The sequence below is a fragment of the Colobus angolensis genome, unplaced genomic scaffold (genome assembly GCF_000951035.1).
Source record: "Colobus angolensis palliatus isolate OR3802 unplaced genomic scaffold, Cang.pa_1.0 Scaffold145, whole genome shotgun sequence".
Lineage (NCBI taxonomy): Eukaryota > Metazoa > Chordata > Mammalia > Primates > Cercopithecidae > Colobus > Colobus angolensis.
The window spans coordinates 2,913,792-2,937,131 of record NW_012114544.1 but is presented as its reverse complement, the minus strand read 5'-3'; the positions used below and the strand labels follow the sequence as shown (position 1 = coordinate 2,937,131).

The following is a 23,340-nucleotide window of genomic DNA, read 5'->3' as shown; positions in this document are numbered from 1 at the left end:
TCCTGTCTCAGTCACTGCTCTGGCCACTAAATAATATGCTGGTATCTGTCTTTAGGGGTGTTAAACCAGCTTAACAAAGTAAGATGCTTAAAACTGGCAAGTATCGAGTTCAGCAGTTTGGTGTCACATCAAGGGCACACAGACCTGACAAATGTACCTATGAGTTACTTAAAAGCCAAGCTAGCCTTGTATTGAGTAAAGCAAGGCTGTGTTAACTCTCATCTCAAATTAGATAAATTTAATCCAGTTACTGTTTATTTGCTTCAGCTGCATGATAGAGGACAAGCATCTGATATAACTGTCATTTAGATCAGGAGCTAACCCTATACCTACCATAGTTTTTTACCCCAACATAGCCCAAACATAGCCCAGCTCTACAGCCCAACTCACTTCTACTTCCAACAAACAAAGGCGTCATACATACATTCAAAGAACTGGCCCATAAATGTTTCAACATACTTAAATATACTTAGGCCTTCAACCGACTGACACACAAACATTTGACACTCACCCACCATTTCTGCTGAGGTCCAAGTACAAGTCAGTGGGAAAATTACTAATTTTAAATTTCAGTTGGCTTCCTTTCTGCCCATTCCTTATCACAAGTGATGGGACAGAGCCTGGCTCTGATAGGTGGGGAGACAGAGCACTTCACCCTAGCCCAGGTGTAGAAGCAAGGAGACCAGAGAGGGCCCACACGGAGCCTGGTTCCAGGCCTTCTTCCCATAGAAAGTCAACGAATCTCTGAAACTTAAAGGAAGTCAGACAAGAACAAGAAGCCCTGCTCTACAATGTTAGGAAAATCTTAACAGTATCAGCACACTGCTATCCTTCTGTGTGAAGGAAGGAACGAGACCAATCACCCTTTGGACTTTTGAGAGACACCAAATTTAAAAACAACCAAAACCAACAAAAACACCATTTTCTACATATATATAAAGATGCTGATCATACTCAGGAGGCTGATGCAGGAAAATCACTTGAACCTGGGAGGTGGAGGTTGCAGTGAACTGAGATCACGCCACTGTACTCCAGCCTGGGCAACAGAGCGAGACTCCATCTCAAAAAAAAAAAAAAAAACCAGTGTTGATCAGAGCTAGCTACTATTGGCCTGAGACAACCAACAATATATAATTCCTGATAAAAACAAGGATACTTGATGTCTTAATTAGCCTCCACAAGTTTACTGAAGATAAAATGAAATGTCCTTTAGGTTTTAGAAATAAATATAGTTGATTCTTGAACAACACAGGTTTTAACTGCCCAGTTCACTTACGTGAGAATTTTCTTTCTGCCACCCCTATGACAGCAAAACCAATGCCTTCTCTTCCTCCTTCTCCTCTTCTACCTACTCAACATGAAGACGAGGATGAAGACTTTTATGATGATCTACTTTTACTCACTGAATAGTATATTTTATATATATATACACACACATATATATTTTTTCTCTTCTTTATGATGTTCTTAATATTCTCTCTAGCTAACCTTATTGTAAAAATACAATATATAATACATATGACATATAAAATATGTTTATTTATTTATGTTATTAGTCAGGCTTCCGGTCAACAGTAGGCTATTAGTAGTTAAGTTTTTGGGAGCCAAACGTTATACAAAGAATTCTGATTCGCAGGGTGGGGGGAGTTGTTCAAGGGTCAACTGTACTTAAAGTAGTTAGTAGACCCCATTCCCACATTTGCCAAATCCCTAACGACAGGATCCTGGGCTGGAAAGCAGAAAATTAAGGACTTGTTTACCCTGGCCACACTCTGGCGCAATGTGTAACTTCAGAGACTGGCTGAGCCACGCAGTCCCAGAAGCCCAGCAACTTCAGACGTTGCCTGCAAACACCCCAACATTACTCCATCCAACTGCAGGGCTGGACCTCCAGGGCACCTGGAGAAAGCCTTCAACTATGACTGCAGTTGTATAAGGGCTTGCACTTGGCACAGAAAATGCCTGTCCATCCCCAACTGTAAATACCACACTAGTATTCCTCTGGAACAGGCCAGAAAACAAGGCAAAGGGCTCCAGACCAAGGGCAGCAAGTCCCAGCAATGGCTGTGGCTGATGCTGCAGCCCCATGCTGACATCTGCAGCTGCCTCTCCTTCACTTGGACATGGTCTGCACTGGGCTGGGAAGTGCTGCCAAAATTCTGTCAGGCCTGCAGGCTGGAGAGGTTGAGGTGTGGCCACTGCATAGACCCTGTCCTTCTTGTAAGCAGAACTTTCCAAATGCACAGGCCCGGCTGAAGGCAGGCAGGGTATGGGTAGTTAACCCAGGTAGGGCTCATTTTGTGGACCTGAATGCAGGCACAGAAGGCATGCCCCCCGACACAGGCCACCCAGTTATATACAAAAGGAAGACTCCAATGCAAATGAGTGGGTTGGTGGCAAAGGCCTACACTGTGAACCGGCTGCCTTCAGACGGGATGGAAAGGGGTGTGTTCCATGGAAATGAGCATGTGCATCTTTTTATAAGCCTGGCATTCCAGAGGTTCTTAATGAGAACTCTGTGTTTACCACTACCATCATCCACCTTATCAAATCATTGAGCGTGGACAGACAGCATGGCCATAAAGCATCAACATATACTTTATATTGAACCAGCTGTATGACAAAAGGACGACCAACCTTCTACTAGCAACTATCATTCCTCTCCTTCACCACCAGATTTCCATGTTTAAGCCTAGGCTAACCCTTTGGTAACCTATATTTACCTTAGTTCTCCACTCCCAGCTTCTTGACGGAGGCCAGTACAGACTTGTGACTTGACAGACACACTTTTGGTTGGGACTGTGGACACTCTTCTCCTCCTTCATTTCTAACCAGAATTCTAGGTGGAATTTTTTTTTTTTTTTTTTAACAGAGATGGGTTCTTGCTTTGTTGCCCAGGCTGGTCTCCAATTCCTGGGCTCAAGCAATCCTCCCAGCTCAGCCTCCCTAACTGTCAGGATTACAGTCATGAGCCACCGTATCCGTCCTGAACATATATATTTTATTTTATTTTATTTTATTTTATTTTATTTTATTTTATTTTATTTTTTGAGACGGAGTTTCACTCTGTCGCCCAGGCTGGAGTGCAGTGACCGGATCTCAGCTCACTGCAAGCTCCGCCCCCCGGGTTTAGGCCATTCTCCTGCCTCAGCCTCCCGAGTAGCTGGGACTACAGGCGCCCGCCACCTCACCCGGCTAATTTTTCTTTTTTTTGTAATTTTTAGTAGAGACGGGGTTTCACCAGGTTAGCCAGGACCTCGTGCTCCGCCCATATCGGCCTCCCAAAGTGCTGGGATTACAGGCTTGAGCCACCGCGCCCGGCAGAACATATATATTTTAGATGAAATATCTGGCCGGGCACGGTGGCTCACGCCTGTAATCCCAGCACTTTGGGAGGCCAAGGCAAGCGGATCTCGAGGTCAGGAGATCAAGACCATCCTGGCTAAGATGGTGAAACGCTGTCTCTACTAAAAAATACAAAAAAGTTGCCAGGTGTGGTGGCAGGCACCTGTAGTCCCATTCCCTCGGAGGCTGAGGCAGCAGAATGGCATGAACCTAGGAGGCAGAGCTTGCAGTGTCCCAAGATCGTGCCACTGCACTCCATCCTGGGCGACAGAGCAAAAACTCTGTCTAAAAAAAAAAAGAAAGAAAGAAATATTTGGTGTTCTAGGGCTTTTATGGGCTGAATTGTAACCCCCATCCCCAAATGCGTACTTTGAAGCCCTAACCTCCAATCTCAGAATATGACTATAATTTGGAGACAGGGCCCTGAAAGGGGTGACTGAGTTAAAATGAGGCTAGGCTATTAGGGTGGGCCGTAATCCAATTTAGTCACACCAAGGCACACCAGGGATGCCTGTGCAGAGGAAAGGCCAAGTAAGAACACAGTGAGAAAAAGGCCATCTACAAACCACAAGAGGCCTCAGAAGACACCACACCTGCCAGCACCTTGGACTTCTAGTCTCCAGAACTGTAAGAAAACAAATTTCTGTTGCTTTAAACTACTCAGGCTGTGGTACTTTTCTGTAGCATCCTAAGCTGACTAATATGGGGCCTTCTGGGCTACTAGGAGCCTCCGGACAACTGAGAGGGACTAAACTAAGCCAGGGTCCAGAACTACACCGTGCAACACAGTAGACATTAGCCATATGTGTCTTCAAATTTTTTAATTCATTAAAATTAGCAAAGGTTTAAAATTCAGCTCCTCAGTTGCACTATGTTAGGACATTCTCATGCTATGGGACAATGCTGGTCCAGAAAAGAGAAGGCTCTAAATCTGAGAGAACATCCAGGAGAAAAGTTTTCTAACCCAGCTCTCCCAAGGAGGAAGAGAGGCAGTGACAAGAGCAGACAGAGTGAGCACACACCTGATGCTCAACACGGAGAAAAATTACATGTAAAGAGGGCTCTCAAGCTTTTACTGGGCATTATCTTTATGTGGAGGTAATTCATCAAGCAGTCTTCTGACTAATTCTGACTCTAAAAGCAAGATTTTTTTGAGACGGAGTCTCGCTCTGTCGCCAGGCTGGAGTACAGGGGCTGCGATCTCGGCTCACTGCAACCTCCGCCTCCTGGGTTCAAGTGCTTCTCCTGCCTCAGCCTCCAGAGCAGCTGGGACTTCAGGTGTCCAGCATCACGCCCAGCTAATTTTTAGTAGAGACGGGGTTTCACCATGTTGGCCAGGATGGTCTTGATCTCTTGACCTTGTGATCCGCTAGCCTCGGCCTCCCAAAGTGCTGGGATTACAGGCATGGGCCACCGGGCCAGGCAAGACTTTTTTTTTTTTTAATTAATGCAGGACAAAATTATGTATTCAAGCAAACAGCATTTATGGAGTACTTATAACTCACGAAGACACTTTGATAGGCGCCACACAGGGGCAGAGAAGAAATTTCAAAGCATGTTTTTGCCTCAAGGAGTAAAATGCCTAAAACTGTAAACATCAGAAAACAGGTAGGGAGGGTTATGAAACGACAAGCGCCTCAGAAGTTCGGAAGGGGGCATCCCAATCCCAAAGGCTTGGACAGGCGGCTTTACCTGCCTGCACTTGGAAACAGACCTTCAATACCTTTCTCTGAAATAAGAGGAAAGGTCTTTCCCTCTGGAGCCCCTACACCCTCTCAACTAGTTCACTTCTCTCCTGCTGCCAACATCAGCAGTCAGTCCTAAAACTCTCAATTCCTTAGAGCTCCTCATCGCAAGCCCTTCACACCTGACACTCTCCCATAACGGCCAGTTCTCCTCCCCAATAGCCCCATGGCTGTGCCAAGCACACCAACTGAAATACCACTCTGAATTCTGTTTTTCACGTTCCTGGTCCCCCCTTCTGAACAGGGTGGCACCTAGAAAGCAAAGCCTTGCTTTCTAATGTGCAGCTTTTAATTTGCTGAAAACCTGGAGCACAGAAAACTGAAAATAACCCTATTTGCCTAAAAAGTATTTCACCCTTAAGGATCCATACAACCTTCATCTCCTCTACAGGATTCCCTGCCCTCCCCTCCTCTGAATCTGTATCTGCATCTGTTTCCACAGTGCATCAAAAAGACATCTCTATTACTGCCCTGATGACCTTCCCATCAGAGCTGTTCTTACATATGTCTAAAGCAGAGTTCCTTGAAAGCAGGCCCAGCTCCTTTCCCATCACACAAGCATTCTTTCAAGGCGTACTGGGTTTAATCTGTAATGTAAAACAGAAGCTAACAGGCTAGAGCTCAGGCACTGTGCTAGGTACAAAATTTCCCTGTTATCTGAAGGGAGTTCTTCTCTGAGTAGTCTGTTAGCTTCTCAATACACAGACACTGTGTGATATTTATTTTGACTGCCTGGAAGCCAACTAACTTCTGGTTCTCAGCTGCACTGTGAAAATATGAAGTTGCCAGAGAGCTGAGATACAGACAGTAGTAGTATTAAATACAGTCACATTAAAACCAAGTGAAGAGCAAGGACTTTCGACCTATTAAGAACCTGTACTTAATAATTTTCACATCACACTAGGCAGTCTTCCACCTCCCCTTGTATTGAGTTGAACCAGTTAATGATTACCTGGCTTTGATTAAGTTCCCCTTTCATAAAGCGCAACTGCGAAGTACCATAAATGATGTTTAGGAAAACCAGACACACCAGTGACCCTTAGAACTGGATTATTCCTCCCAGGATAACAAATAGGAAGCCTCAGGAATGCTTGCTTGCAGTCAACCTTACCCAGCAAGATCTGGTTACAGACCTGCAGTATCACACTCAGGTATGTTTCTCCAGGCTTTGGCTTTCTCTGACCTGCCTGATATGCAAAGGGCCTCAGCTATTTAAAGCATTACATTAAAAAATCATGTTTTTACCCTGACCCAAACCCTGGTAGGCTCCAAGAACAACAAAGCAGGACTTACTGCCATTGTCGTCAGAATCCTCACTGCTGCTGGGAAGGCGACCTCGTTTCATGATCTCCCCGGGAAACAGCAGGCAGCCTGCAAAGCAATGAGACAGCACTTAACCCAAGATGATAATACACAATCATCAAGTTGTGCTTCAGATGGCAGCCCAGGATTCACAGCAAACAAAAGCAAACAAAAGGCTTTAAGTAGCATTTGAATTGTAAACAGTAAAAAGACCAAAGATACATAATTAGGTACAATCATTAACAGACCAGGTTAAAAAAGGAGGGGGAAGGGTGGAGAAGTCACGTATCAGTAAGTCTCCCAAAGGTGCCAGGTTTCCTTCTATATTCCTGTGACATTATTACTATAACTACTCCAGGAGTATTTAGCTGACTGGCAGCAAGCACTGCAGAAAAAAATCCACAGCAACGAACACTGTAGTGTGCTTCTTCACTACAGACAGATTCATATTTTATGCATACATGTTGGGGGTGGGGTTGTGCCTGGATGTGTGAATATTTACACTGCACTGGGCATGATTATGCTTCTTGGGCAAATTATACTAAAATAACCCTAAAAGCCGAAAGAAACAAAACAAATGGGGTAATGGGAATGCAAATGTCTCCTCCAGTCATCTCCAGCCCCACAGATGAAACAGGAAGGAACCACAGACATTATACAATTTTGATCCAGACCCCTCCCTTTCACATTAAGAAACTAAAGCCAAGAAAGGTTAAGCAGCAACTTCCCCAAGGTCATGTTGTGGGAATGGAGCTTCTAATTCCAAATCCAATACTATTTCCCCTCCACTTCACCTCAACTCCCTTCAGGACAAATACAACCAAATCCAGCCAAAATAAGAAGTCAGTTTGTACAAAGACCCAGCGCACCTGGCCAGCTCCTCCCAGGTAGCTGATGATAACAGAATTCTAGCACTACCCTCAAGTATGAGAAAGGCTGCATTTAGGTAAGAAGGCAGTGGACTGAGACAGAATGGCCAATGAACTTATACAGATGATCTCATGGTTACATTCACACAGGGCAGCTCTCTAAACAAATACAAAAAGCTTTTCCGAATTAAAATTACTGATCAACCTGACATCTTTAGGGCACTGGTCTGTCAGTTCAATGAATCCGAAAGAGGAAAGGGAGCTTTTTCAAGTCAGAAAAAGTATGGTAGTCCATCACCTACCTACCCCATCCACCCTCTCAGAAAAGTACATGCCAACCTCCTCCTCACTGGGAATCACAATATGTGCGATGTGGTGTTAAGCTGGGCGTGGTGGCTCACCCCTGTAATCCCAGCACTTTGGGAGGCAAAGGCAGGAGGATCGCTTGAGGTCAGGAGTTTGAAACCAGCCTGGCCAACATTGTGAAACCCCGTCTCTACTAATAATACAAAAATTAGCCAGGTATGATGGCGGGTGCCTGTAATCCCAGCTACTCAGGATGCTGAGGCAGGAGAATCACTTGAACTCAGGAGGCAGAGGATGCAGTGAGCTGAGATCACACCACTGCACTCCAGCCTGGGCAACAGAGACCCTGTCTCAACACACACACACACACACCCACACCAGAAGTGTGGCACATAGGAATGGTGTGGAGAAAAAAATGTGGAAAACCAGGCCGGGCGCGGTGGTTCACACCTGTAATCCCTGCACTTTGGGAGGCCGAGGCGGGCAGATCACAAGTTCAGGAGTTGGAGACCAGCCTGACGAACATGGTGAAACCCTGTCTCTACTAAAAATACAAAAATTAGCCGTGCGTGGTGGCGCGCATCTGTAATCCCAGCTACTCAGGAGGCTGAAGCAAGAGAATCGCTTAAACCCAGGAGGCAGAGGTTGCAATGAGTGGAGGTCACACCACTGCACTCCAGCCTATGGGAGAGAGTGAGATTCCGTCTCAAAAAAAAAAAAAAAAAGAAAGAAAAATGTAGAGAACCAGTGTGATTGAACAAGAAAGCAATTTTAAAAAATCAAAACTCCACTCTAAAAGGGCCTATAAATGAACAGTCAAAAAACCCTAAACTCCCTTTTCCTTTGACAGGTCATTTCACAATTTACCATCCTTTGTTAAAATTGTATATAAGCCTTCAGGTCTAACTCTTCTTGAGTTTTTTCTCTTCGGTGAAGTCTCCTTCCCTTTACCCCTACGTGGCACATAAAAATATCAACATCATGAAGTTTGCTTGCCTTTTCTCCTGTAATGTCTTTTGTCATTTAATTCAGACTCGCATAAACTGAACCTAAAAAAGTAGATGAAAAGTTTTTCCTATACTACACTTAAAAAGTGGATCTACACAATTCACTCAAATATTTAGGTCCCTAATCTATAACTGCAATTTTTTATATTTCCTTCCTGAGAAACGCACCCAGTTAAAAGTCTGTGGGTTTTTTTGTTTATCAACTGATTCTTCAAAAGCCATTAAAACGATGTACCAAGAGAAAGCCTGAACATGAGTCCTGATCAATACGGGTCATGAGCTGTATTATGGACATGCTTTGGAAGCTGGGGTTTCATGCTGTAGGCATAGTCAAGTCCTAAAACCCACTCCATCCCTTTTCCAAGAGCCCCACTCACCCACAGCCAGGCAATCTGCAATTTGGCCTGGGGCAAGCCCACTCCAGCCCTCAGGTTCCATAACCAAGAAACACGTGTGGTCCACTCCCTATTCCACTGTTTTCTCTGCCCTGGGTGTGTGCCAAAAACACCATCTGCAGACAGCTAAGCTCTCCAACCTTCTAGAGAATGCACCCCGGGTCCCCTCAGGATCCAGCAAGAGGTAAAAGGGACAAGGGAAAAGCAGAGGACCACTTACTCCTAACAGCTTCAGCTCCCCAAAGCCAACATTACAAAAGAGTGCTAAAAAAAAATGGTACTAGGCTGGTCGTGGTGGCTCACACCTGTAATCCTACCACTTTGGGACACCAGGGCAGGAGGACTACTTGAACCTAGGACCAGACTGGGCAACATAGGGAGACCCCTATCTCTACAAAAAAAATAAAAAATTAGATTTACCTAATAGAGTAGTTTTAAAAATCTTTTTGAATCAAAATACTTACTTTCCAGCTTTCAAACACAACTCCCTGAGGAAGCACTTCAACAGTCACTAAATAAAGAATGCGAGCATTGGCCAAAATACAATGATGCACCTAAACACACATAAATATTCTCTTAAGGAAAATTATTCAAGTAAAAGAAGAGTAAAAATAGTATTTTCTTTCTAATGAAATCCATTTTCATCCACCCTGAAGATCTTGAGTAATGAGGGTTTGAGAGTGCTGTATTTGCTTCTCCAGGGAACTTGGCACAGTAATGGGGGTTAGTGCTCGGCAGAATTTCCTCCTCTGTGGCTCTAAAGTACTTAAACCTTGACATCAAGCTGATTTATCTCACCCAGGATTACTTACTGTATCAGAAAATCAAAATACATGTTACTATCTTTAAGCTATACAATACAGTGGTTGTATGCTGCAAACACCTGCCCCAATAAAAGCCAGCATCTGCATCATCACCTTTGCTGATTCTTAGGGCAATGGCTAATTACTATCTAGATGGTAGTAAGGTAAGTAATAACCAATTAAAATGGCTATTCACAACACCCCAAAGTAGCAAGAAGATATGATAGCACACAATGCAGCCGACAAACATTTGAGTATCTCACATGTTAGGAGGTGCTGGATGAAAATTACTATCCCTGACCTCATAGAGCTTCTGGCCTAGTTGAGGAGACAGGTAAGCAACAGAAATTCAGTATTGCTTGTGCCTGACAGTGGTAAACACAGAGTTCTACAGGAATAAAGGAGGTGGATAAAAGTCAGAGAAGGCTGATAAGACTGAGCTGAGTCCTGAAGAACAAAGAGGAGGTAGTCAGAAAAAGGAGCATGTTTGGGGCAGAGCACCGTACTTACCAACACATGTGTAACAGAGCATATTACTCTGGGTAGCATCTTCATACACATCCATTCTCACCTTATAGCCAATTGCCAAGGTTTACTGATTCATAACATTATGACTCTTCGAAGTCCCTGTATGCCCTGTGGGTTTGTCCTTCAACTACTTGTACATAGAAAGCTTTGGCCGGGCGCGGTGGCTCAAGCCTGTAATCCCAGCACTTTGGGAGGCTGAGACGGGCGGATCACGAGGTCAGGAGATCGAGACCATCCTGGTTAACACGATGAAACCCCGTCTCTACTAAAAAATACAAAAAGCTAGCCGGGCGAGGTGGCAGGCGCCCGTAGTCCCAGCTACTCCGGAGGCTGAGGCAGGAGAATGGGCGTAACCCCAGAGGCGGAGCTTGCAGTGAGCTGAGATCCGGCCACTGCACTCCAGCCCGGGCGACAGAGCAAGACTCCGTCTCAAAAAAAGAAAAAAAAAAAAAAAAGAAAGCTTTAAACACCTATTCTCCAAACTATGATTTCTTCGCACTTCCAATTAATACTACAACAAATTAATTACACCCCATGAGGCAACCTCATCAAACTACTATATGCAGATCTCTCCCTCCACTCCACATTACAAATAGGTCTAAGTCCAAACTGTCCAGCCAAAAATGAAGTTTTCTGACTTCTCACAGCTTTACTCAGGCATCTGTTCTAGCAAGCCCCAAGACCCAGAGCTTGCATTGGTTGGGCCAGGCCTGTTCCCTGAACACTCCACTTTCTTTCAGTTCTCATTCTCTGCTAATGCTGCTCCTGTTGCTTCTTGCTCCCTACCTATCCTAATCCCACCTCTCTTCTGGGGCTCAGCTCAAAGTCACTAACTACTCCAACTCCAAACACTTATATTCTGTACTGCTCAGTTCAACTTTCTTCCTCTTTTAGAACTTTTTCACTTTGGTTTTCAATGTACTGTTACCTTAATAATATCATTGAAAAAAATTACTCATGACACTTGTTAGAAATGGTAAAGCAGATTTTACTCAAGGGGGACCATGGTGGTAGGTACAGGGAACACTGCAGTGGGATCCTGCAGTGGGGTACGGAGACTGAACGCAACTCAGATTCCAACAGAGGTGGAGATCTATAACCAAGGAGCAGGGTGGGGCCAGTGGATAGAAGATTACTAAACAGAAATATCAAGGATAAGGGGTTTATGGCTAAAGGCCAGGATAAGATAGGACAGAGTGGTCAGATACCCAGGTGAAGAATTTTCCCTAAACTGATTTTAACAGGATTTTTGCTTCAACTGGATTCAACAATAATACAAAGAGAAGGTCATGGTAGTGCCCATTCACGTGGAGAACCAGAGGAGCGTGACTAAAGTTTTGGTCAAAGGAGTCTTTGTCAGTATTCAATCAACTAAAGCCTTGCATCATGACTGAAATGTTTCGTGAGCGTCTCTAAACATTACAGCAATTTCTGGAGAACACAGATTCTCTCAAGTCAAATGTGAAATAAACACAGAAGAGAGGGCCAGGCGCAGTGGCTCCTGCCTGTAATCCCAGCACTTTGGGAGGCTGAGGCAGGAGTATTATCTGAGGTCAGGAGTTCAAGACAATCTGGCTAACATGGAAAAACCTCGTCTCTACTGAAAAAAAAAAAAACACACACAAAAATTAGCCAGGCGTGGTGGTGCATACCTGTAGTCCCAGCTACTCAGGTGGCTGAGGGCAGGAGAATCATCTGAACCAAGGAGGAGGAGGTTGCAGTGAGCTGGGCTTGCGCCACTGCACTCCAGCCTGAGCGACAAGAGTGAAACTCCTTTTCAAAAAAAATAAAGACATAACAGAGAAGAGGGACCATGATGGTAGGTACAGAGAACACTGCAATGAGACCTTGAAGTAGAGAACAGAGACTGAACCCAACTCAGACTGGTCAGAAACAAGGCCTCTCAGGGTGGCTACAACAGATGCCCTCAGAAATCTGGATCCAGTCGACACGGCTCACCCTGACATTCTGTCTACATTTCCTCAAAACTGATGCAAAGTTATCCAGCTTTTCGGAGCCTGGAGTGTCCACTTGCCACGAGAAACAATAGCTACAGAGACAAAAGTGCTAGTTAGTGGGCATTTGGGAGTTGGACCAAAAAGAGGAAGACTACCTAGGAAGTTAGATTAAAAACAGAACACTGCCTGGAAAGGCCACTGGCCAAAGACCCTGGCTGGACCAGTTACTTAATAATCCTCTGGTGTCTCTACTTCACTCACTGCATGAAGAGATGCACCAAGACAACTGAGCATCTGTGGCAGCTGCCGGAGAACCATCTATCTCCTTAGGAAATGCAAACACATGCTTTACCCACTGGCCCAAACCCCTATTTAGATTACATGCGGATCACTCTCTCCTTGGATCCCTTCTGTCATATGGGTTAAAATGCAGTACATTAGCTAACACATTAATTTGAGGAAAATTTTATCAAGGTAGATGTCAGAGATATGGTGAACAAGATATGGAATGTCTGCACTGCAGGAGCACATGGTCTACTTGGAGGAAACATCAAATAACCAGACAAGTGGCTTCAGTGCAGTAAGTGCCATAAAAGTCACCAGATTACTGCTCACACGCACAGGAGATAGCAAGGCACCTGAAAACCTTGAAATTCACATTCCTCTGACTGAAACTGGGAAAAATCTGCACGCAATAGATTGAGAGGAGCCACTATCTGAAGGAACCCATCCCTAGGGTGGCTCTGGAATTTGAGTGAACAAGTTCAGTGACCTGGGCGTGGTCATGACTGATGTGATGATTCTAAGAAAGAATGAGAACCTCATGGACAAGGAGAGAAGGACTTTTACAAAAGAATAAGAGGGTTGGAGAGGCCGGGCGCGGTGGCTGAAGCCTGTAATCCCAGCACTTTGGGAGGCCGAGACGGGCAGATCACGAGGTCAGGAGATCGAGACCATCCTGGCTAACACGGTGAAACCCTGTCTCTACTAAAAATACAAAAAAAACTAGCCAGGCGAGGTGGCGGGCGCCTGTAGTCCCAGCTACTCGGGAGGCTGAAGCAGGAGAATGGCGTAAACCCGGGAGGCAGAGCTTGCAGTGAGCTGAGATCCGGCCACCGCACTCCAGCCCAGGTGACAGAGCAAGACTCCGCCTCAAAAAAAAAAAAAAAGAGGGTTGGGCACAGTGGCTCACACCTGTAATCCAGGCACTTGGGGAGGCTGAGGTTGGCATACCACTTGAGGCCAGGAGCTCAAGATCAGCCTAGCAACATGGTGAAACCCCGTCTCTACTAAAAACACAAAAAGTTAGCCAGGTTTTGGTGGTGTATGCCTGTTGTCCCAGCTACTCAAGAGGCTGAGGCAGGAGAATCGCTTGAACCTGGGAGGCAGAGGTTGCAGTGAGGTCGAGATCTTACCACTGCACTCCAGCCTGGGCAATATAGCAAGACTGTCTCGAAAAAAGAAAAAAAAAAGGAGTAAGATAATTAAGAATTTGAAGATGTTTATTCAATGCTATTCCTGGGAAACAAGGACTGATTTGAGGAAAACAAACTGTCCAGTTACTAGAATTACTTACTCTCTGTGGTGGAACAGGGCTCATTTATCAGGCCATAAACTCTATAGCTATAATAAGGATTACACCCTAGTGATTTTAACTGTCTTATGGCACATATGCAGAAAGGCTGGTTTCTCTCTCAAAGTATCAATTTTATCTACTGTTTCCATTTTTATTTATTTCACTCATAAAGTTCTAGAAGGTACTCAATTAAAGACCTCTACATACTTTTATATATCACCCAATGCAATACTATGTATTAAAATAACCTACTGGATGAATGCCTTAGTTTCCGTACTGTTACCTTACGTTCAAATCCACTTTACTGAATTTGAGATGCTTTTACTTTAATATCTAATTGACCTTTAACTGGAATAACTTCTACTGTATTCATTTTTAAATTTATTGATGCCCTTCCATTCTGTCAAATAGCTAAAAGCAAATACCTAAAGATACTAAAGAATGTATTTTCAGAAACCAGGTGGTCTTATATAAAACTAAGTAGTATTTCATGAGCTACTCCTGTTTTTTGTTTGTTTGTTTTCATTTTCTTTTTTTTTTTTTTTTGAGACAGAGTCTCGCTCTGTCACCTAGGCTGAAGTGCAGTGGCTCACTTGGCTCATTGCAAGCTCCGCCTCCCAGGTTCACGCCAGTTTCCTGCCTCAGCCTCCGGAGTAACTGGGACTACAGGCACCTGCCACCACACCCTGGCTAATTTTTTTTTTTTTTTTTTTTTTTGTATTTTTAGTAGGGACAGGGTTTCACCGTGTTAGCCAGGATGGTCTCAATCTCCTGACCTCATGATCCGCCCGCCTCGGCCTCCCAAAGTGCTGGGATTACAGGCATGAGACACTGCACCTTGCCACTCCTTTTGATTTAAGTTCACATAGGTCAAATTATTTTTTAAACACTAGGTACCTAATACATTGATTCCTAAATTACTGATCATAGAACACTCCCCCAAAAAGATACATTACATTCTTAATAGGTCACTTTTGTCTTCTATGGAATATACAGTTCTAAATACCCAAATATAATGACCTATAACTTAACAATAAAATCTGTCCACCTATCCCTAAATGAATGTGAAGGAAACCCAGCTGGTTTCTTACCTCAGTTTTTAAAGTAAACGTTAATCGCCTAAATATGAAGTTTTCAAAGTGGCAACATTATCTAATTCATATGCTCACAGAATCTAAAAATACTACTATGACTCTAACTCAAACCCAGATTCTCAATTTAACTAAAGGGTTATATCCAGTTAAAAAAAAGTCATGGTCGGGCGCGGTGGCTCAAGCCTGTAATCCCAGCACTTTGGGAGGCCGAGACGGGCGGATCACGAGGTCAGGAGATCGAGACCATCCTGGCTAACACTGTGAAACCCCGTCTCTACTAAAAATACAAAAACTAGCCGGGCGAGGTGGCGGGCGCCTGTAGTCCCAGCTACTCCGGAGGCTGAGGCAGGAGAATGGCGTAAACCCGGGAGGCGGAGCTTGCAGTGAGCTGAGATCTGGCCACTGCACTCCAGTCCGGGCGACAGAGCGAGACTCCGCCTCAAAAAAAAAAAAAAAAAAAAGTCATAGATTTAACTGACAAATAGCTTAAATCTTAAGCATTAATGTTTTAATCTTGTCTAAATATCTCAAGCAAAAAAAAGTGCTCTTTATAACGTCATACACCACTTATTTAAGGAAAATGCTGGCCCAAGCTAATACAGAACCTCTGGAAAGAGGTAAAACTTACAAATATTCAGCTGACAAGTTTACATTAACAATAAATAGCCACCTCCTCCAAAAGGAAAAAATTATGATAACTGACCAGATAATAAATAACTATAATATTTACTCTTAGGAATATTACTCATAAAGCCCATGTACTATAATACATTAGTTCACTGTAAATTCTTCATAAGTTATTTTTGAACTCAGATTTAAAAACCAAGAAAGCATTTTTCAAGACTTTAAGGAATTTATAAATTTGAGTGGTTCTGAATGAATCACAAGCAGCTCTCATTTGCCAATTTATAAATAATCCAATCACCGCTTATGAGCTCTAAGGCAATCTATTAAACCCCTTCCAGGACTCTGTAATTGCTGACTCAATTAAGAGTCAGCAACTGAATAAGAGCAGCTATGACAAAACATTCCAATCATTTGTACTTGGAATGTATTTTTTTTAACTTCCCTTGACATGGGAGTAAATGAAATCACAACCAAACAAAAAAGGCAGTCAGTCACCATGGTCTCCAATCTTGAGCTTTTATCCCTATTTCCATCTACTCAGAATTCTTTTCTGTTACATCTAAATGCTCAGATGTGGAAAGATGCCCATGACATATTAGGAGAGAAAAACAGGCAAACTGCAGGGAAAAAACCCAAAATATAAAGCCATTTATATGTAACAGGAGGAGAGAAAATACCTACAGCAATAGATTGTATATTCACAGAACATTTCTGCAAGAACATAAATGTTCATAGTGGTTATCTCTGAGAAATGTGACCAAAGGGTTCCAAGACAGACTGAGTTGGGAACTCTTCCTTCTCTTTATGACCTTTAATATGATTTTAACTTTTCACCATGGTTGTGTACTAGACTTATAATAGTAAAGATTTTTTTTTTTTTTTTGAGAGACAGAGTCTCGCTCTGTCGCCCAGGCTAGAGTGCAGCAGTGTGATCTCTGCTCAGTGCAACCCCAGCCTCCCAGGTTCAAGTGATTCTCCTGTCTCAGCTTCCCAAGTAGCTGGGACTACACACGCATGTCACCATGCCTAGCCAATAGTAAAGATTTCTTTCTTCCCTGGTCCTCACTATATAAAAGACCCTGGAAGCACAGCTTCTTGCCCCAATGCAAAGCACCAGCCTATAACGAGCAACCATCAATAAACTATGTATATGCCACCTCTTTCCTGAGATGCAGTATCAAAGACTTGTCTTGCTCTAAAAGAATATCTGGTGCAAAGGTGCAGAAGAAAAAAAAGAGAAAAGGTAATAATGCCATAAAATGCTATTATCCCCTATTTGCTTGATTAGGTCATCCTATACTTCAAAAGCTTAAGTTTTTGAAACAGGTAAAAACAGCCAACATTAGTAGGAGGTCACTTAAAATATACGCAATAATAATAGAAAAAAACTAACCCAGACAGGAAAATTAGGGTTTAAGCTATCTTTAAAGAACAAACAGGCCGGGCGTAGTGGCTCATGCCTGTAATCCCAGCACTTTGGGAGGCCAGGCCGGATCACCTGAGGTCAGGAGTTCAAGACCAGCCTGGCCAACATGGTGAAAACCTGTCTCTACTAAAAATACAAAAATTAGCTGGGCCTGGTGGCGGGTGCCTGTAATCAGGTTGGTGGTCTCAAACCTAGCAGCTACTTGAGGCAGGAGAATCGCTTGAACCCCGGAGGCGGAGGTTGCAGAAATCCGAGATCATGCCACTGCACTCCAGCCTGGGCAAAAAGAGTAAGACTCCGTCTCAAAAAAAAAAAAAAAAAAAGAATCCATTTCAACGCCTTATCCATTTCCACAGTAGTACTACTTTGGAAAAAATAAAAATAAAAAAGGCTATGTTCAAGAGGTAGCTGGCAAATACGCCATTCCTTTCACCTATGGCAGGCATGGTTGATAAATTAGGCCATTCTTTTCCACACTCCCAGGCATATATCTTCAGGATCCTTCTTTTTTTTTTTTTTTTTTGAGATGGAGTCTCGCTCTGTCACCCAGGCTGGAGTGGTGCAGTGGCCGGATCTCAGCTCACTGCAAGCTCCGCCTCCCGGGTTCACGCCATTCTCCTGCCTCAGCCTCCCGAGTAGCTGGGATTACAGGCGCCCGCCATCTCGCCCGGCTAGTTTTTGTATTTTAGTAGAGACGCAGTTTCACCGGGTTAGCCAGGATGGTCTCGATCTCCTGACCTTGTGATCCGCCCGTCTCGGCCTCCCAAAGTGCTGGGATTACAGGCTTGAGCTACCGCGCCCGGCCAGGATCCTTCTTAATGCAGTGCTACCACCCACAGAAATAAAGCCCATTTGCCCTATATGTCTTATTCCTCGTCTCAGTTTTCTGACAATTTATCAGGGAAAGCTAGGGTCAGATTAATCTCTTCAGAATATATAAAAATGAGATGTTTATTTTTAAAATGAAATGTTTATTTTTTAAAGCATTTCACTGAAATCAGGAGTTTGTGTTCCATTCTGCTTTGGGGGTCTCTGAACCAGGTACTAATTTCTGTAATACAAACATACACACCCAAATCTTCATGTCAAACTCTAAAAGCTCTAATCATAAAACCAAGTGCTTTTGAATGAACGAAGGTAAGAGTAAGCATGAGAAAGGATTCTACAACCCATTATTCCATCCTTGGTGGAAAAAGCCAATAAATGCTAAATGTCTACAGGGTAATTTTAAAAGATTTTTAAATGCTCAAACCAGATGCTCTTATACAGGATATACAAAGCAGCTTCTGCAGAAACCAGACTCAACCAGCTAATGACAATTACACTGTGCACAGATTGAAATGCAGCTGTTTCTCAGGAACTTTGTTGCTTGATTATACCCGGTTGTCAGAAACTATCAGTTACCACTAACAATGTTAAGTCACCAAAAATTTTTAAAGTACTGTTTTAAAAAAAAAAAGAGAGAGACTCCCAATGTTGTATATTTGAAGATCTAGATGACACACTTGACAAAAACAGCATTTATACAATCATCCAAGTTACATATGAAAACAAACATTTCATCACAATTGTATAAGCCTTGTTATTATGATCATGGAAACCTAAGATGGTCTCAAACCTAGCAGCAAGGTCTAGAAAGCACTCTCTGAGGCTGAAGTCCGAGTCTCACAATGTAGACTGTCTACAACTCTCACAACACAGACTGTCTACAAGAAATCTTCCCAAAAGAAACCCATAAAATCATAAATAACTGCAGACCTACAGAGGATTTCAAAAACAATGTAAAATAATTTAATCCACCATTCCTACTTTTAAAGAGGAGTACATGGAATTCTGGATGTTTATCAACTTGCACAAACACACATAACTAGACCTAGTGCAAAGGTAGTAGCAGAACCAAAGACCAGTTCCCCAGGTGGGTGGGCAGGCCAGCCACCTCCTCCCAGATTCCTGGACCATGGGTTTCTTCCTCCTGGATGTACACTGGGATTTAAAAAGAGGTCATGTGAATGATTAAGGCCATGATATGTTATCAGGGAGCAAAAACTGAAAATGTAACCAATGAACAATAGTCTGTTAACTTGGAAACTGAAACACAGATTCATGGCAAGATGGTCACAAATGCCATTCATTTTGCCTAGTGGAGCACACAGAAGGTAAAGCTGGAAGACAACTGTGTCAGCAGTTCCTTAAACACTACCACAGGAGAATGAGTTCTCCCGGAGTGGCAGGCATTAACTTCTGATTGGTGTGACACATACACCCTACTTGACATTATCTCCCTCTGTAGCAGAACCCAATCTTACAATACATATCCTCTTACACAGGGCTTCTTAGCTTGAACCCCCTGGAGGGTATGAGAGATGACCAAGGTATTTGTTCTTACACATTTTATCCTAAAAAGGGAACTAGGATCAGAATCCCAGCTACTCCAGAAGCTAAGGCAGGACAACTGCCTGAGACCAGGAGGTTGTTGAGCTGTGATCATGTCACTGCACTACAGCCTGAGCAACAGAGAGACCCTGTCCCAGAGAAGAAAAAAGAAAAAAAAAAAACCTGCCATTGCACTCCAGCCTGGGCAAGAAGAGCAAAAAACAAAAACAACCCACAGCCCTCAGCGCAGCCAACTACCTCCAAACAAACTTCTAATTTCAACTTGTATTCTCAGGTTCCTAGAAGGGAGCTCAGCCACCGGCAGAAACAATCAAGTAACTGCTGTGTCTTACTATAAATCTGGGGAGGCCAGGGAGTGATGGCCAAAGCGGGCAGAATCTTTGAGCTCAGGAGTTCGAGAACAGACAAAAAAACATAGCAAACCCCATGTCAACAAAAAATACAAAAAACTAGCCAGGTCTGGTGGGGGATGCCTGCGGTCCCAGCTACTCGGGAGGCTGAGTGGAAGGATCAAGTGAACCCTGGAATTCACACCACTGCACTCCAGCCTGGACAACGGGGTGAGACCCTGTCTCAAATTAATCAACCAACCAACCAATCTGGGGTCAACAGCCTGTTTCTGTATGGTTTTTAAGCTAAGAGTGATTTTCACATATTCAAATGGTTGAGGGTAGACAGCCAAAGAACATTTCATGACATATGAAGTTTATAAAAATTTTACATTTCTATATCCATAAATATCACGGTCACATTCATTTTGCCCATGGTTGCTCTGGCACAGCTGCAGACTTGTGACAGACCATATGACCCACAAAACCTAAAATATTGACTACCTGGCTCTTTACAGAGAAAGTCAATTGATCTCTCCTATAAATCAACAGATCAGTAGTATGACGTTTATAAACCACCATTATGTGTGTTTAGTTCAATATGAATCAATTACCAGGTGCTGGACAAGCACCCGAAAGCTTACAAAATTAAGGATCAGACACAATCACTCCTTAAGAAATCCCTAACTATGGCCAGGCACGGTGGCTCACGCTTCTAATCCCAGCACTTGGGGAGGCTGAGGAGGGTGCATCACCTGAGGTCAAGAGTTCGAGAGCAGCCTGGCCAACATGGTAAAAACCCATCTCTACTAAATAAATTAGCTGGGCGTGGTGGCACGCGCCTGTAATCCCAGCTACTCGGGAGGCTGAGGCAGGAGAACTGCTTGAACCCAGGAGACAGAGGTTGCAGTGGGCCCAGATCGTGCCACTACACTCCACCCTGGGTGACAGAGCGAGACTCCATCTAAAAAAACAAACCAAAAAAAAAAAACACTCCCCCCCTAACTAGAGCAGGCAGTAATCCAAAGGAGGGCATTGAGGGGACCTCTAAACAACTTAAATAAAGGCCACAGTAAAACCTGTGGGTTTTTCTCAAAAGAAAAGCCCTGAGGCTTCTACTTGGGGCTAGTGTACACAAGTTTTAAAAACTTCTAACAAGCTTCTTACTTTTCGAGTTAATGACCAATAAGCAGAAAAATCACTGTTCTCAACAGACATTTTAACTACAATATATGGTAACAGTGGCAGTAAAACGATCACAGAGAAATCATAAAAAGAAGTCACCAGAATTTAAACACTTAAACTAGAATCCAAGGATGTGCTTAAGGGAACACCCATGTTTTCTGGGGGAGAGAATCCATGGCTTTCAGTTTCAAGTGTCCCCAACTTAAAAAGTTACAAATCACCAACACACAGCCTCTGTATGTTAAGTGCATCATTACATTTCCACACGGAAATAACTGATGCTCATAAAGATGACAGAGTAATCAACAAAAATTTTAAATTGCATTTAGTGTACTTTGTGCTAAACTAAAGCAAGTCATGACGTTCAACCTCAAGCAACTTGCTAATAACATTGCTATTTCTTGTTCCTTATCCTAGTGTAAGTGAAAAAAAAAAATAAATAAAACAAGATTATTTTATTCCTCAGTGTGGACTCACACCACTGAAATCTTACCTTAAAGGAAGTGCTTATAAACTCTCATGGAAGATGCCAGGAACTCTCAAATTAGTAAAATCTCCTACACAGGAGACACTAAATGATCAATAGTTTAAAATATTACCACCAGCCACACTGGTGCACACCTGTAATCCCAGCCACTCAGGAGGCCAGTGTGGGAGGACTCGGTTCAGGAGTTCAAGACGAGCCTGGGCAACCTGAGCAACACAATGAAACCTCATCTCTCTAACAAAAAATATAGACAGACAGATGCAAATTCTGAGCACTTTCGAAGTAATAGAAAACTGGCCAGGCACACTGGCTCACGCCTGTAATCTCAGTACTTTGGGAGGCCGAGGTAGGTGGATCACTTGAGGTAGGGAGTTCGAGATCAGCCTGGCCAACATGGTGAAACCCCGTCTCTACTAAAAATACAAAAATTAGCCAGGCACGGTGACATGTGCCTGTGATCCCAGCTACTCCGGAGGCTGACTCATGAGAATCACTTAAACCCACTGCAGTGAGCCGAGATCCCACCACTGCACTCCACCCTGGGTGACAGAGAACCTGTCTCAAAAAAAAAAAAAAAAAACAGAGAGAGAAAACTGTAGTTTACTTCCCTCAGCAAATAAGCCCAAAAGAATCTAAGGTTTTAAAAATTAACTTTCTTCGGCCGGGCATGGTGGCTCACGACTGTTATCACAGCACTTTGGGAGGCCGAGGCAGGCGGATCACAAGGTCAGGAGATTGACACCACGATGAAACCCCGTCTCTACTAAAAATACAAAAAATTAGCCGGGCGCGGTGGCGGGTGCCTGTAGTCCCAGCTACTCAGGAGGCTGAGGCAGGAGAATGGTGTGAACCCGGGAGGCGGAGCTTGCAGTGAGCCAAGACTGCGGGACTGCACTCCAGCCTGGGCGACAGAGAGAGGGACTCCTCTCAAAAAAATAAAAAAAAAAATTAACTTTCTTCAATTGCTGTCTATCACATTATATCTCACCTCTACCCAAAGAACCAAAGGCAAAAAGTAAATACTGAATTTGTTTTAGAGTAACCAAAATTTGATCATTGAACATTTATTGTGTGCACATCGTATACTATGGATCTAGGAGATTAAACGTAAAAATACATGGCCCCTTTCCTAATGATAAAGGCTTTCCTTTCCAAGTCTGGTAATCTTTATGTTTCTGCTTTGAGGTGAGGAAAGGATCCTTAATAAATCATTCAATCAAGTCCTGGGCTAGGAAAGGTCCCATTATAGCCAAAGTTTAGCATCAGTTTCTTCCATTCTATTCCATGACACCCAACCTTAAACTTACAAACTGTTACTCCCATGTGTAATTAAAAAGGCCCTCCGGCCGGGCGCGGTGGCTCAAGCCTGTAATCCCAGCACTTTGGGAGGCGGAGGCGGGCGGATCACGAGGTCAGGAGATCGAGACCATCTTGGCTAACACGGTGAAACCCCATCTCTACTAAATATACAAAAAAATTAGCCGGGTGTGGTGGCAGGCGCCTGTAGTCCCAGCTACTTGGGCGGCTGAGGTAGGAGAATGGCGTGAACCCGGGAGGCGGTGCTTGCAGTGAGCTGAGATAGCACCACTGCACTCCAGCCTGGAGGACAGAGCAAGACACTGTCTCAAAAAAAAAAAAAAAGGCCCTCCAAGGTCATTTTCTTGCATTTATTAGGAGTGCAGAGTAACTTGCTTCAGCAGGGCTACGAACTGTAAAAAAAGAGAAAATCAAAATAATGCATACACGTTCATGATCACAAAGTTTTCATATGAGAAATAAACTAGGCAAAGGACAATAGACTCAATTAAATCTCAACTTTCTGAGATATTACATTCCACAAAGATAAAAAGAACAAACATAGTAATTGTCCAGATTGTGTACATGGTCATGACCGGGCGCGGTGGCTCAAGCCTGTAATCCCAGCACTTTGGGAGGCGGAGACGGGCGGATCACGAGGTCAGGAG

The 23,340-nt window shown here is 43.6% G+C and overlaps 1 protein-coding gene across 5 annotated transcripts in view; it reads right to left on the bottom strand.

Annotated features, from left to right (window-relative positions):
* JADE1 (jade family PHD finger 1) overlaps window positions 1-23,340 on the bottom strand; it is a 75,063-nt gene that overhangs the window by 45,603 nt on the left and 6,120 nt on the right. For all 5 annotated transcript variants that reach the window (XM_011935605.1, XM_011935608.1, XM_011935606.1 and 2 more), the window contains exon 2: window positions 6,384-6,461. In XM_011935605.1, the coding sequence (XP_011790995.1) occupies window positions 6,384-6,435 (52 nt within the window). In that variant the 5' untranslated portion in view covers window positions 6,436-6,461. The remainder of the gene's footprint in view (window positions 1-6,383; window positions 6,462-23,340) is intronic.